Source organism: Trachinotus anak, unplaced genomic scaffold (assembly GCF_046630095.1).
Source record: "Trachinotus anak isolate AG129_WGS33_773 ecotype Australia unplaced genomic scaffold, CSIRO_AGI_Tana_v1 ptg000032l, whole genome shotgun sequence".
Lineage (NCBI taxonomy): Eukaryota > Metazoa > Chordata > Actinopteri > Carangiformes > Carangidae > Trachinotus > Trachinotus anak.
The window spans coordinates 9,630,618-9,645,448 of NW_027273883.1; the positions used below are offsets into that span (position 1 = coordinate 9,630,618).

Consider the following 14,831-nt stretch of genomic DNA (forward strand, 5'->3'; position numbering starts at 1 on the left):
TACTCGAGTAAATTTCTAGGAAGGCTGAAAAGTACTCGTTACTTTCAGGTCTGCTCTTTTTGGAATTTTTTTTTTTTATTCTAAAATACTATTGGACACAAGCTGTGTTTGTCAAAGAATGAAACCTATCACAGTGCACGCTCTCCACTGGGATCTACGTAAAAGCGGATAATAGAGACAAGAGACAAGACAAGACAGACATGGGGAGACAGACATTGGGAGACAGGCACGGAGACAGACAAGACAGACATGGGGAGACAAGACAGACATGGGGAGACAGACATTGGGAGACAGGCACGGAGACAGACAAGACAGACATGGGGTGACGGACATTGGGAGACAGGCACGGAGACAGACAAGACAGACATGGGGAGACAAGACAGACATGGGGTGACGGACATTGGGAGACAGGCACGGAGACAGACAAGACAGACATGGGGAGACAGAGTTTGTTGTGCTCCTATATTGTACTGGTACATGTCCTTCCTGGAAAGTCAAGTGACTTCAACATTGAGTTATTGAAAGCAGAGATGTAGTTTTTTGTAAAGAAGTGGTTCTCAACCAGTGGTCTGGGGACAACATTGGTCTTTGAGGGGGTTCCAGTTCCCGACTTAGCTAAATGATAGAGAGTTAGTTGGACGGTGCAGGTTCATTTGGTTACAGTTTTAATGATTGTTAATAAACACTGCATCTGCAACATCTGCTGTCCTCTTATGATCCCATTCATTGTATTTGTTCTTACAGGTGTTTCTGCAGGCTTTATATAACTTTGTGGTTCTAAAAGCAAGCACATAAGTGCAGGTAGTTTCAAAGAGTTAATTCTCAGAAACAAGAGTTAAAAGGTCCTTAAATTCATTTAGAAAAAATTATAGTAATTCATTGATGTGAAAAATAAGAAGTTTACTCTTACTCTTACTCTTACTTTTACTTAAAGTAAATTTAAAAGCATGTACTTTTGGATACTTAAGTACCTTTAAAAGCAAGTACTTTTTTACTCTTACTTGAGTAACATTTAGACTGAGCTACTTTTACTTGTAACGGAGTAAATTTTGACCGGTAGTATTTGTACTCTTACTCAAGTACTGGGGTCGAGTACTCTGTCCATCTGTGGTTGCTGGGCTGGTTATTTTAATGAATTAATTCATGTTTATAACTTATATTGTTTAAATAAAAAGCTTAGTTTTATTCTTGGAATCAGGTCCCCAGTCTCTGGTGTGTTCAGACCTGCGGCCTTCGTATGGTGTGAACTCTAAAGTGGCCTAAAACCTTAAGTAATTTCCTTGGGGTGAAATTCCCCAAGGTGGCGTTAGTGTCATCCCTTCACCCTCCATTGCACTGCCACATTAGCTTAATGTCATCCGTTTTGTTTTTAAGAGATCAATGAGGAGGAGGGGGAGGACAACTGAAATAAACGTCAAGATGCAGCAGAGATTTTAGTTGAAGTAACCAATGAATTTGAGTATATAAATGAGACACTATTTCCCCTTCATCCACAGCCCATAAAAGCAGGAATAGAAGCAAAGGGATATTGTATACTGTGCACAATTCACTCACAACTGTTCACATTTTCACATTTCTGGGTAGTGTTTTGAAGGAAATTAAGACAAACACAAGAGTCACCAGGAATGCCATCAAAACAGTTGTGGGGCTGTCCTGTTCCTTATTGTTAATATTTTCTATTTAGCAAATAATGCTAACAGGCTAAACTGTGATAGTGAACATGTTAAACTCTTTAACTGCTACAAATCATTGTGTTAGCATGGTCATTTTTAGCCTGTTAGCATGCTGACATAGGGGTCCACAAATTTAAAAAAAGAGCTTCATTCAGGCATCCCTATTTATCGTGAAGTTTAATTACACAGTGGCCCTGTTCAGACCTGGTATTAGTATGGTCAGCTTAAGTTCATCTGTTCACACCTGGCTTTAAAATGCATCTCCACATGTCTCCCGTGACCACATGTGATCAAATCTCACATCCCGGCTTCATATGCAAATAAACAGGTATGTGGTGGTGTTTTTAGCCAATCCGACAAACGGGTCGGTTTATTATGAAACTGTGAAGGGACTAATTTGACTGTGGCAGAGGAAGTCATTAGAGCAGGCGGTCCTTTAATCTGGCCAGGACCTCTTTATTTGCATATGAATTGGGAAGTGAGGTGTGAACGCACCCAAGATGCATTTGATATCCAATGTCTCAGACTGCATTCAGAGCTGTCCACTTGTGATCAGGTCACTCAGGAAGGATGTTAATACCAAGTCTAAACAGAACGTTTGTCTGTTCACACCTGGCTTTAACCCTGCAATGCCTGACCCCAGAAATAATGGACAGAAAAGTCTGATTTCTTGAATCTGGAACCTTTATTTGGCCCTTTCACAAAATTTGAAAAAAAAAAAAAAATTATAAAAAATTATTTGCATATAGGTTTTTCCAAATTTTATACACGATTTTACTACATACTAAAATGCAAAAAAATATGTAATTATAACTTGCTTCAACAGATTAAGTGTTCATGTTAGAATATTACTAAAAATTTCAAAGAAAATGTCACTGGAAAATCGTAAAAATCGCAATTTTCCTTACCTTGATCCAGTGAGTTGGGAACTATCTGAAGGTGGCCAACTTGGATTGTCCCATGTACTGTGTTTGAATTGTTGTAGTGATAAAGGGATCCACCAGGGGTTGGAAGACAAGTATCAGATTGGATACAAGAGGGTTTTGAGTGAAGTTTTTACCATAAGGTGATGCAATAGGTCTCAGAAATGCTTGTATCAAATTTGATGCATTTGGCATTATAGGATTAAAATGCGTGTCCACATGTGTCTCGAGCGACCACTTGTGATCAGATCTCACTTCCCCGATTCATATGCAAATAAAGAGGTATGCGTTGTTTTTAGCCAATCAGACAGATAGGTCCCTTGTCAATGTGCTTCTGTGTGTGTGTGGGCTATGTGATTGAGTGAGTCAAAGAGGTAGCGAGATGAGATACATCACAATTGAGAAGATACTTTTACTGAAAATTCTAAAATAATAATTTAAATTTCACCTTATTCCTAAAAGAAATCTGTGTGAACATTTCTCTGACACTAACGGAATTACACAACATCCTTTGTGTACATTTCACAAAAATCTGATAAAAGCTGACATGCGCAGGTACTGTCAAATCCGAATGAAAGAGTTTTGTCTTGACAGCATTGCAGCAATTAAGCAGCAATTATTCAGCAAACAACAAGACTGAATGCATGATAAGGAGCTCTGAAAAGTAAAGAATCTGTTTTGTTTTGTTTTGCTTTGCTTTGTTTTGCTTTGTTTTGTGAGTGGGTTGTCATCCCCACTTAAAAGTCTCCTGTAACACCCAAAGCTTCTCGAGTCCAATTGCGGAGAGGACAGCCAGCGTGACACAAGGTAAGCATGAGTGGTATTTTCTTTCTTCAAATACAAAATGAAACGAACTGAATATTCAAGTTAACTGTCTTAAAAGTATAGCAGCTTTATTACTTTTCAGTGATAATATATCTATATCTGGTTCATAATTTAATCTCTGTCGTGTCATTTAACTTTGTTCCAAGACACACTACAAGGATGAAAGGCTACATTTTTCTTGTGGTGAACTTGGCAGTTTCCTTGTCACTCTCCCTAAACCCAGTAAGAGTTTATTTATTTGTTTGTACTGTTGTAAGAATGAATTATTACATATTTCACACTCAGACTAAATTACAATTCCTTTTTTAAAGTGTGTAATTAGTGATTTAATGTTGATGGAAATTTGGAGTTCAAATTTGAGTTTTTCCTGTAGACCACTGTAGTTATAATAGCAGTAGCATACCCCAGTAAACATAAAAAAAGGGATATACTTGTGTTGTCTTTATGTCTCATGTTATACGTCTTAGAATTACATCATTACATATGTTGATCTGTTCAAATATTAATTTTTACAGAATGGAGCAGATGAGCCACAGATAGTGGGTAAGTTATATTATTTGTTATTCGTTACTATATTTCAGAAAAGTATTTCATCATTTTTAATTCCTGTTATTTCACAAGGCAGCATCTCATGTTTTTTTGTAGAAATTGGTGAAGACAAGGACATTACAGATGTAAACAAGGGTAAAGTTAAACATCATTAAATGGACCCTGGCGTGAGATTTGTTAACTACATATTTGACAAAGCACCTCTTGTTGTGGTGGTGGTTATGGTTTCATAGGAACTCAGTATCATTGATTTCTTTGCTCTAAAAAAAAATAAATAAAAAAAATAAAAAACACTCACACTCATTTTCTATGCTTTATCTCAGATTCATATGATGATATTCTGGAGGTGAGTTTAGCATTTTTGTAGGTAAATTATTCAAAGAAAAAAAAAAGATGGATTTGTATGTGTGAAATTTTAATGTAATCATGTTTTTGTTTTTTTTAAATAAAATCTTAGCCACCAAACACACAGAGGAGTGCCATCAGTGATGATGATAGGCTGTGGACATCCCCCATCCCGTATGTTTTGGAAAAAGACCTTGGTAAACATACATTTTTCTTGCATAATAACCCAGAATATATTAAGCATCAATCAGCTGCAGGTTGTTGCCACATAGAAGCGCCTCTCAGTGGAAAGAAAACGAGCCGCACTCTGAAGTAAACAAAGCTACTTGGCCAAAGCATGTTTCAGATGTTTCAGATCTTAACTCCACATAGTTTCACATAATCCACTTGTGCAAAACAGTGGCTCCACTCCTCCACCTGAGTATCTAGAAGGCATTTGTATCAGCAGTGTCTCAGAGTCATGTAGATAAGCAAGATTACCTCATCTATCAGTCACATTAAACTGTCATTTCTTTGTTCTTCCCTATAACACAATTCCCATGGTCAATGGAAGAGATGAACGCTAAAGGAGTCATCCTGAGAGCCTTTGACCAGTTCAGGTTGAAGTCATGCATTGATTTCAAACCAAGGGAGTCTGATAAATATTACATTTCTGTCCAAAAGTTAGGCGGGTATGTATTGAATATTTCTTTTCTTTTTCCACCTTACACTTTTGATAATCATTTAATAACATAATTTATCATGCAAAACTGTTCAATGTGAGGATTCTCTGCTTTTCTATGTTTTATATCATGGTAAACTGCAAATCTTGTTGTAGAAAGCAACAGATGTTAAGGGTGCCAGGAGGAATTTTCTTGTAAACAAATTTTGTGTTTACGTTCACTCTTAGTCACTGAGACATTTTGTCGGCACATGACTGTGTTTTTTGACATGTCAAAAACCTGTTGCTCTGTCAAATAGTGTGAAACCATTTGCTGGAATGTGTATTACAGCCTTATTCCAACACTAAACAGGGATTTGTGTAAAGAACATTGCACTTTACCTTTAATGGTGGTCAAAATCTCCACAGGGATCCTTTAATAAGTCACCTTTGGGCTTATAATGACTTTTTTTATCGCACCATTTTCTCACAATTTAAAATATATTTCTATAAAAATATAAATGACATTAACTGATATGTAACTGTTAGTTGGAACACTAACTTGAAATATATGTTTGTATATTCTAACTTCTCTAACATAGTTAAGCTTTGGTCATTTATCTAAAGCTCACATCCAAAGAGATAATTCATGAGCACAGTTGGAGACTGCTGGGGGTTAGATGACATTAAAATGTTTTCACTCCCCTCTTTTCACTCAAATTTCAACTGCCTGTGCCACTGAATAAAGCACTTACTTCCATTAAGATCAATTTCTGCTCTTTAACAGCACTCTTTCATCCCTGAGAATAACTCTTCCAAATTTAAATGCATGAAGGTACTGTAGTGCCAACCCACACGGGTGAGTTACATAGAGGTATCAATGTGATTTTTGCTGACAAGTCATTTTTCCATTTTAGGTGTTTCTCATATGTTGGACGAGTATTCAGCGGTGGACAGGATCTCTCCATCGGCACATACTGTGATGTGATTTCCATTGTTGAACATGAGTTTCTCCACGCTCTTGGCTTCTTCCATGAACAGTCCAGATATGACCGAGATGATCATGTGACCATTGCATTTGAAAACATCCAAGGAGGTTTCATTAAGACTTGCATTATAATATTCTGGTTCTTCATATTTAGTTATTTATCTTAAATATGTTACAGTTGTCAAGGTGTATGAGGGTCCCAGAAGGGGTTGCACATTAATAAATGAATCTAAAATACATACATAAATATATCAAGAACTTTGAAATTGTTAAATTAAGATTATTGAAAACATTACAAATTGATCAAATTATATTAGGTAAAAATTATTTTTGTGTAAAGAGTAATTAGTGAATTATTATTTAACCATCTAAGCTGCTCTTAAGGTTTTTCAATATAGTGAACTGTAATTGGTTTGCTTTCATATGTGTCATTTTATGTGTCCTCTAGGTAGGGAGAATAATTTCAGAAAAGTTAGCAAAAAAGACAGCACCACTGGGGGAGTCCCATACGACTACTGGTCAGTGATGCACTACGGCAAAAATGCATTCAGCTATGGCAATGGCTTTACAATTATTACCAAAGATCCCAAATTCCAGGATGTGATTGGTCAAAGACTGGAAGTGAGTCCCACTGATATCCAAGAGCTGAACCTCCGCTACAAATGCAGTAAGTGCCTGGAGTTTAAAAAAAACAACACCCACCTTTAAGTACAATATGTTTTGGGATTTTTTGTTTCAATTACTAAAATGAGTGTAATGACACACATATCCACAAAAAGGTAATTTTTGGCATTAATATAGAAATATTTTTACTTACCCCTCCGAGAATCACCACCTTAACCTGGTGGAGGGGTTTGTGTGCCCCAGTGACCATTGGGGCTGTGGTGTGGGGAGCAATAGCTCCTGATAGGGTCTCCCAAGGCAAATTGGTCCCAGGTGAGGGGCCAGACTAAGAGCAATTCACAGAATCCTGAATGAAGAAGCCAAACAAAGGCAGCAGCACCTCACCTCAAAGAGGGAAACTGGGGCCCCCTCCTGGAGCCAGACCTGGGAGGGGAGCTCGCCGGCGTCTGTTGGGCAAGCCTTGGCTCATGGGGCCCAGTCAGGCTCAGCCAAGGGAGCTACCACCCACGAGGATGGAATTCGGGGTCAGGTGCAGTGCAGACCAGGCGGCAGATGAAGGCGGGGAGGACTGGGGCATGCTGACCCCCGGTATCGTATACTGGATGTGTGGACATGGAATGTCACCTCTCTGGTGGGGAAGAAGCCTGAGCTGGTGCAGTAGGTGGAGTGGTAATGACTAGATATATTTGGGCTCACCTCTACGCATAGCAGGAGATCCAGAACCAAATTCCCGGAGAGGGGCTGGACTCTCTCCCTTTCTGGAGTTACCCAGGGTGACAGATGCCGGGCAGGTGTGGGGATTCTCACAAGCCCCTGGTGGAGCACCACGGTGTTGGAGTTCTCCCCAGCAAACGAGAGGGTCGCCTCCCTGCGACTGAGAGTTGCAGAGGGGAAGGCTCTTACTGCTGTGTGGGCCCATGCACCAAACAGCAGCTCAGAATATAAGGCTTTCTTGGAGTCTCTGGGTGGTGTGCTGGAAGAGGTTCCGCCTGGGGACTCTATAGTTCTGCTGAGGGATTTCAACACCCATGTGTGCAAGTACAGAGCACCTGTTGTGGTACAAGAGCACCTTAGGCCAAAGATGAATGATTGACTTTGTGGTCATTTCATCAGATCTACAGCCATATGTATTGGACACTCGGTTGAAGAGAGAGGCAGAGCTGTCAACTGATCAGTACCTGGTAGTGAGTTGGATCAGATGCTGGGGAAGGCTGACGGACAGACCTGGTAAACTCAAAAGTGTAGTGTAGGTGAACTGGTAATGTCTGGCAGAGGCCCCTGTCCATGGGGTCTTCAACTCGTACCTCCGGAAAAATTTTCTCATACATCCCGGGGAGGTTGGGGACATAGAGTCTGAATGGGCCATGTTCAAAGCCTCCACTACAGAGGCAGCGGTTGGGAGCTGTGGCCTCAAGGTCATCGACATGCCTGTTGAGGCGGCAACCAAAGAACCCGCTGGTGGTAAGGGAAGCTGCTAAGCTGAAGAAGGAGGCCTTTAGGACCTGGTTGGCACAGGGGTCTCTGGAAGCAGCAGATAGGTACCGGATGGCCAGAAGGGCTGCGGCTTCAGCAGAAGCAAAAAACTCAGACGTGGGAGAAGTTCGGGTAGGCTATGGAGGAGGACTTTCATTTAGCCTCAAGGGGATTCTGGTAAACTGCCCTGCAGCTCAGGAAGGGGAAAGCAGGTCCAGGCTGTGTTCAGCCGGGGAGGAGAACTGCTGACCCAGGCTGGCGATGTCATCAGGCGGTGGAAGGAAATCTCCTGAAACCGACTGACACGTCCTCCATGGAGGAGGCAGAGTCAGAAGACTTGTGGGAAGTCTCACCTATAACCCTGGCAGAGGTCGCTGAGGTATTAACGAAGCTCCTCGGTGGCAAGGTCCCGGGTGTGGATGAGATGCGCCCTGAGATGCACCCTGAGATGCGCCCTGAGATACTGAAGGCTTTGGACATTGATGGCTTGTCATGGCTTACATGGCTTTTCAATGTCGCATGGAGGTCAGCTACGGTACCTGTGGAGGGGCAGACTGGGGTGGTGGTTCCCATTTTTAAAAAGGGGGACAGGGCGTTGTGCTACAACTATTGGGGTATTACACTGCTCAGCCTCCCTGGGAAAGTCTACGCCAGGGTGCTGGAAAGGAGTCTCAGACCTCAGATCAAGGAGGAATAATGCGTGTTCTGTCCTGGTTGTGGAATAGTGGACCAGCTCTTTACCCTTGTGGGAGTTCTGAGGGGGTCATGGGAGTTTGACCTGCCAGTCCACATGTGCTTTGTGGACTTGGAGAAGGCTTAAGACCGTGTCCCATGAGGGGCCCTGTGGGGGGTACTGCGGGAGTATGGGGTACCGGGCTCATTGTTACGAGCCACTCGGTTCCTGTACCACTAAACTGGGGCTGTGTCCGCATCCTCACCACAAAGTCAAGAACATTTTCAGTGAGTGTTGGGCTCCGCGAAGGTTGCCCCTTGTCTCCGATCCCGTTTGTGATATTCATGGGCAGGATCTCAAGGCGCAGCTGAGGCAAGGAGTGTGTCCACTTTGGGCTCAGCCTGAGAGGTAGGATGAGAAGCTCAAAAACCCAGAGGACTCTTGGAGTAGAGCCACTGCTCCATCACATTGAAATGAGCCAGCTGAGGTGGTTCGGTCATCTGGTGGGCACCTCGCTTTGGAGGTTCTCCAGGCATGTCCAACTGGGAGGAGGCCTTAGGGTAGACCCAGAACTCACTGGAGGGATTATATATCCCATCTGGCCTGGGAATACTTTGGGATCCCCCAAGAGGAGCTTGAAAGTGTTGCTGGGGAGAGGGATGCCTGGAATTCTCTGCTTAGCCTCCTGCCACCGCAACCCAACCCCAGATAAGTGGATGAAAGTGGACGGATGGATGGATTTTCACTTACATGTTGGAGATATAAGTTTTCTAACTTTGTTATCCTTTTTCTGAACAAAATTCTTACACATGATCATTTGCATTTGTTAATGGTCATTTATATGACCATTATCCAGCCTGTCACCTCATTTAGGCTACTGAAACTAAATGTGAAATGTGCTTTTTCACTTTCTGGTGGAAGGTTGGATGAGAAGGTCCATACTACAAAAGACTGTAAACAGGGGGAACAGCTAGCCTGTCTCTATCAAATGGTAATAAAATCCACCTATCAGCACTTCTGAAGCTCACAAATTAACAATTCAAATGTCATTTGTTTAATCCATATAAAAACCAGTGTAGAAACAATACACCATTTTACAAATGATCTGTGTCATGACCAGTAACTTCCTGGATGATCCACTGGTTTCGTGGCAACTGGTCAGAGCCAATAAATAACCAAGACATTTAAATTGTCAACGGACAATTCAGATAAAAATGGGTATACAGTTCAATTTGTTGGGAAAAGCTCTGCCCTTTTTCAGGCAGCTCTAATCAAATCCCAGCAGCAATGAGGCTTCTGCAGAAGAGCTAATTCTTCCTTTACAAACATATACTGTTCATTAACACTGACTTGTAGTTCAAACAATAACACCTAAAATTTGGTATATAAGAATTAAGCTGCAGTGATGGACCGAGTTGCAGCAGCAAATGGTGTTGGCATAAGCATATCAACATATCATAAACCACCATCTACAAAACCCATGCTTTAATGGCATCTATAACACACCGTATTTATCTTCAATAGACTTTAAAGAAATCCTAAATCCTGTGCTCTTCATTCACATCTACAGACTCAGCCATTGCATTTAAGATGTTCTGCGGCTTCTCCAAGGGGAACATGTGTCACATGACCTGCTGTTCACAGAATGGCAGTGGCTGGGAAATGGTAACACGTGCGTATGGGGGTCCTAGCTCTGATCACACCAGTCTACCCAGTGGAATAGGTGGTCATGGTAAGATTTCAAAATATCCAAACAAAAATTTCCAAAAAAAGAACTATATATAAGGCGCACTGTCAATGAATGGTCTATTTTCGAACTTTTTTCATATATAAAGCGCACCGGACTATAAGGCGCATTAAGCGAAACAAAACAGTCAGATAAGTCAGTCAAACTTTATTAAACGCGTTCACAATAACTCCCAACCTTGTTCAGTTGTTACACGTGGTCTGATACCGCTAAATCAAATGTTAGCGTATTCACAATAACTCTCAAAATTGTTCAGTTATAACACGTAAAATACAACACAATACGCTCACTTTTTCAGCTCATTCCTCGTCCACAAATCCCTCAAATTCTACGAAAAAACTACGATAGCCGTAATGCTGCAAGCGGTGCGGCTTTGTAGTTTACCAAAGTCGTACTAAAACATTTTGACAGAGCGCTGTGAGCGCCGTGTACCACACAAAATCGCTTCGAGGTCAGTCAGCACAACCAGAATTAACCCATATATAAGGCGCTCCGGATTATAAGGCGCACTGTCGTTTTTTGAGAAAATTAAAGGCTTTTAAGTGCACCTTATAGTCCGGAAAATACGGAAAGTTTAACTTTTTCTTTGAAGTGTCACAAAAGGCTTTGAGGAAAGTCTTGTAATGTAAATCTTGTTTATTTATCATTTGGACAACAACATTCTAGGCCAAGATGGAGGTTACTTCATGCATGCTAGCACAGCATCAGGTAAGGAAGGTGACTCAGCCTGGCTGGAGACCCACAGGACGAATTCCAATAGGCACTGTCATGTCCAGTGTCTCCAGTTCTACTATTACCACAGTGGGAATGAGTCTGACAAACTTAACATCTGGATCAGAGAGTTTCAAGATGATCGGGACTTTAAAGGAACCCGTCGTCTCGTGGGACAAATCACTGGTAATGTCAGACTATGATCATCATCTACTATAAACAGTATTTAAGGCTCTGATGAACCATGAATATCTGACACTTTCCTCCTCCAGGTCCACCAACATCTCACTGGCAGCTCCAGCATGTTTCCCTGAATGCCACCAAGCACTTCCAGGTGGAGTTTGAGGCTAGTAAAGGAGAAGGAAGCTCTTCAGGCGGCTTCTCAATCGATGACATCAATTTGTCTGAGATCGAGTGTCCACATGTAACCATGCAGATTGATGATTTTGAGAGGGTTTTGAACACGGGTAAATATGGACAGACTATATACAGCCCACGCCAGTACTCCAGAGGGGGCTATTCTTACAGGGTAGGGGTACGGCTGTATCAGACAGTTGTTGCAGTTTTTGTGCAACTCTTGTCTGGTAAATATGATGACCAGCTGGAGTGGCCTTGCCCACAAAGGCAGGTGACTTTCCAATTGCTGGATCAGACACCCAACATTCAGCTGCACATGTCAAAGCAAAGGAGTTTCACTAGTGACCCAAATCTGGTCGGCTCTGATGGTAAGTTTGAAAGAATGTGAAGAAATCCCTTTTAAAAAATCATTAACTCTTCAATCATCATTTTAACACATTATAAACCACAGTATGTTCTCTGTAAACAGGTAACTACATTTGGGACAATCCTTGTAAGATTGGAACGACATTCTTAGATGAGAAAAATGAGACAGGCTGTGCTGGACCTTTGCTTGGCAAACTCCATTTTACGACTTTGACAGAAATGAAATCCAGAGACTTCCTCAAGGGAGGGAGTGCCATTTTTGTCTTCAGCTTCCAAGGCAAGCTGATAAAAATGTTTTCACCGCTGACTGTGACCGTAAAACTGCCCTGCTTGCAATCGTACAACAAATATGTTTGAAACATTTAAATCACTGCACACCTGAGTGGAAGTTATGTTGTATAACATTACTTTCTTCATTTGCTAGATCTCACTCCCCTAGTTGAAGGAAGTGCTCTACCATGTCCTGAAGTGGCACCAGTGATGATTGCACATCCTCCTAAGGATCTGGATAATGGCCCATGCTCATCATGGTGGGACAGCTCTGAAACAACTTCTCATTTAAAAACACAGTTTAAAGAAAGATGTAGAGTCCAGCAGTGAAATTAGATGTTAATACGCCTTTCCAATGATGTCATACTTTTTTTTTTTTTTTTTTAACAGGATTTTAACAACCACCCATCCACCTCCACAAACAACAGATGACAACAGGTATTCAGATTTACTCACATTTTACGCTGGCCAGCTATACTGCTAGCTATAAAGATAATGAGCTTGTGAAGCCTAATTTGATGCTGCTGAAGTCAATCAGCTAGGCCCATGCTCATCACGGTGGGACAGCTCTGATACAACTTCTCATTTCAAAACACAGTTTAAAGAAAGATGTAGAATCCAGCAGTGAAATTAGTTGTTAATATGATTTTTAAATGATGAGATCCTTTTTTATAGGATCTTAACCACCACCCATCCACCTCCACAAACAACAGACGACAAGAGGTACTCAGATTTACTCACATTTTATGCTTGCCAGCTATACTGCTAGCTATAAAGATAATGAGCTTGTGAAGCCTAATTTGATGCTGCTGAGGTCAATCAGCTAGGCCCATGCTCATCACGGTGGGACAGCTCTGAAACAACTTCTCATTTCAAAACACAGTTTAAAGAAAGATGTAGAATCCGGCAGTGAGATTGGTTGTTAATATGATTTTCAAATGATGAGATCCTTTTTTATAGGATCTTAACCACCACCCATCCACCTCCACAAACAACAGACGACAACAGGTATTCAGATTTACTCACATTTTACGTTTGCCAGCTATACTGCTAGCTATAAAGATAATGAGCTTGTGAAGCCTAATTTGATGCTGCTGAAGTCAATCAGCTAGGCCCATGCTCATCACAGTGGGACAGCTCTGATACAACTTCTCATTTCAAAACACAGTTTAAAGAAAGATGTAGAATCCGGCAGTGAAATTAGTTGTTAATATGATTTTCAAATGATGCCATCCTTTTTTATAGGATCTTAACCACCACCCATCCACCTCCACAAACAACAGACGACAACAGGTATTCAGATTTACTCACATTTTACGCTGGCCAGCTATACTGCTAGCTATAAAGATAATGAGCTTGTGAAGCCTAATTTGATGCTGCTGAGGTCAATCAGCTAGGCCCATGCTCATCACGGTGGGACAGCTCTGATACAACTTCTCATTTCAAAACACAGTTTAAAGAAAGATGTAGAATCCAGCAGTGAAATTAGTTGTTAATATGATTTTCAAATGATGCCATCCTTTTTTATAGGATCTTAACCACCACCCATCCACCTCCACAAACAACAGACGACAACAGGTATTCAGATTTACTCACATTTTACGTTTGCCAGCTATACTGCTAGCTATAAAGATAATGAGCTTGTGAAGCCTAATTTGATACTGCTAGAGCTGATCAACTAGTTACATAAATGGCTCTGTAATTAGTAACAGTAATGTCGTATTTGCAGCAGCCACTAGGAACTCGCCAGCTACACAAACTAATTTTCCCTATTAAACCACAACAGGCTTTATAACTTGGTACTGGTCAGAAATCTATTGTGTATTATTTTATTTGATCCATTCCTTTCTTTCTGTTGTAGCATTTTTGGCTTCTCTCCTGCTATGATGGCTTCCCCTGTCCTCATCCTCCTGCTGGCCCTGATGCTTGTGATACCATGATATGTGTCTCCTCCCATCCACATCTCACCTCGACACATGGACAGGAGCAGCAGATCAGCCACTGGCTGGGCAATTTGGTCATTCATCTGAATGATTCAGCCAGTGACTCATTCTCCCTCGAAATGTCTTTGTTATTGTTTTCCTGGTTATATCAGCAGCTAATTAAAAGAGATGACTGCAGTGGGGACTAAACAGTTGCAGTTACCCGCAGAAATGCCTGTAATACAATAACTTGCTTTTGGTGGTGGGATCGTACTTTTGCTGGTTTATCGTTTATGGATTATTCTTGAAAATATATTTACTTTATATTTGTGGGATTTCATGCAATCTGTATTCCTTGGAAGATAATAAATAATACATACAAGCACATGTTTTTTGTGTCTACAGTGGGACTGGAAAAAATAAAATAGCTAAACAAATACTGAAATGATGATGAGTATATTTAATACATATATAAACATTTCAGAACCTCTTATTATTGATATATATATTAAACACATTAACTGTGTTATTAAACACAAAACAATCTTAAAACTTGCTGCTCCAGTGGTAGACTAGTAAAGTAATGGGTCTGTCCTTCAGTGCACAGAAAAACTCAAATCATGCCAATCAAGTCTCCACCAGAGACGACTTTTGGGTTAGAAGTGTTATAATCTATAATACTCACAACCAGAAGGACCTCACCTCACATCAGTTGCACTGAATTCTCCAATAATATTTCTCTTTT

The 14,831-nt window shown here is 41.0% G+C and overlaps 4 protein-coding genes across 11 annotated transcripts in view; 1 reads left to right on the forward strand and 3 right to left on the reverse strand.

Moving 5' to 3' along the window:
- apoc4 (apolipoprotein C-IV) overlaps window positions 1-10,756 on the reverse strand; it is a 54,551-nt gene extending 43,795 nt beyond the window's left edge. The window contains exon 1 of the mRNA XM_071469635.1: window positions 10,751-10,756. The gene's annotated coding sequence lies outside the window, so the exon portion shown is untranslated. The remainder of the gene's footprint in view (window positions 1-10,750) is intronic.
- The window catches only part of apoc2 (apolipoprotein C-II), a 76,189-nt gene that overhangs the window by 50,039 nt on the left and 11,319 nt on the right, over window positions 1-14,831 (reverse strand). The gene's annotated exons all lie outside the window — the stretch shown is intronic.
- apoc1 (apolipoprotein C-I) overlaps window positions 1-14,831 on the reverse strand; it is a 54,665-nt gene that overhangs the window by 39,408 nt on the left and 426 nt on the right. The window lies entirely within an intron of this gene.
- On the forward strand, window positions 1,839-14,468 carry LOC139613197 (meprin A subunit beta-like). Of its 8 annotated transcripts, XM_071469620.1 has the most exons (19): window positions 1,842-3,403; window positions 3,568-3,643; window positions 3,937-3,964; window positions 4,067-4,105; window positions 4,294-4,316; window positions 4,428-4,512; window positions 4,869-4,986; window positions 5,873-6,051; window positions 6,392-6,610; window positions 10,284-10,445; window positions 11,127-11,357; window positions 11,444-11,896; window positions 11,998-12,171; window positions 12,319-12,424; window positions 12,840-12,887; window positions 13,125-13,172; window positions 13,410-13,457; window positions 13,695-13,742; window positions 14,026-14,468. In XM_071469620.1, exons 2-19 carry the CDS (start codon window positions 3,581-3,583, stop codon window positions 14,102-14,104), a joined length of 2,151 nt encoding a protein of 716 aa, XP_071325721.1. In that variant the 5' UTR covers window positions 1,842-3,403; window positions 3,568-3,580; the 3' UTR covers window positions 14,105-14,468. The 8 variants fall into 8 exon arrangements, with proteins under 8 accessions (XP_071325720.1, XP_071325715.1, XP_071325718.1 ...); XM_071469614.1 differs by lacking the exon at window positions 12,840-12,887 and adding an exon at window positions 12,555-12,602 and having other exon boundaries at window positions 1,840-3,403; window positions 3,937-4,105; XM_071469617.1 differs by lacking the exons at window positions 12,840-12,887; window positions 13,125-13,172 and adding an exon at window positions 12,555-12,602 and having other exon boundaries at window positions 1,840-3,403; window positions 3,937-4,105.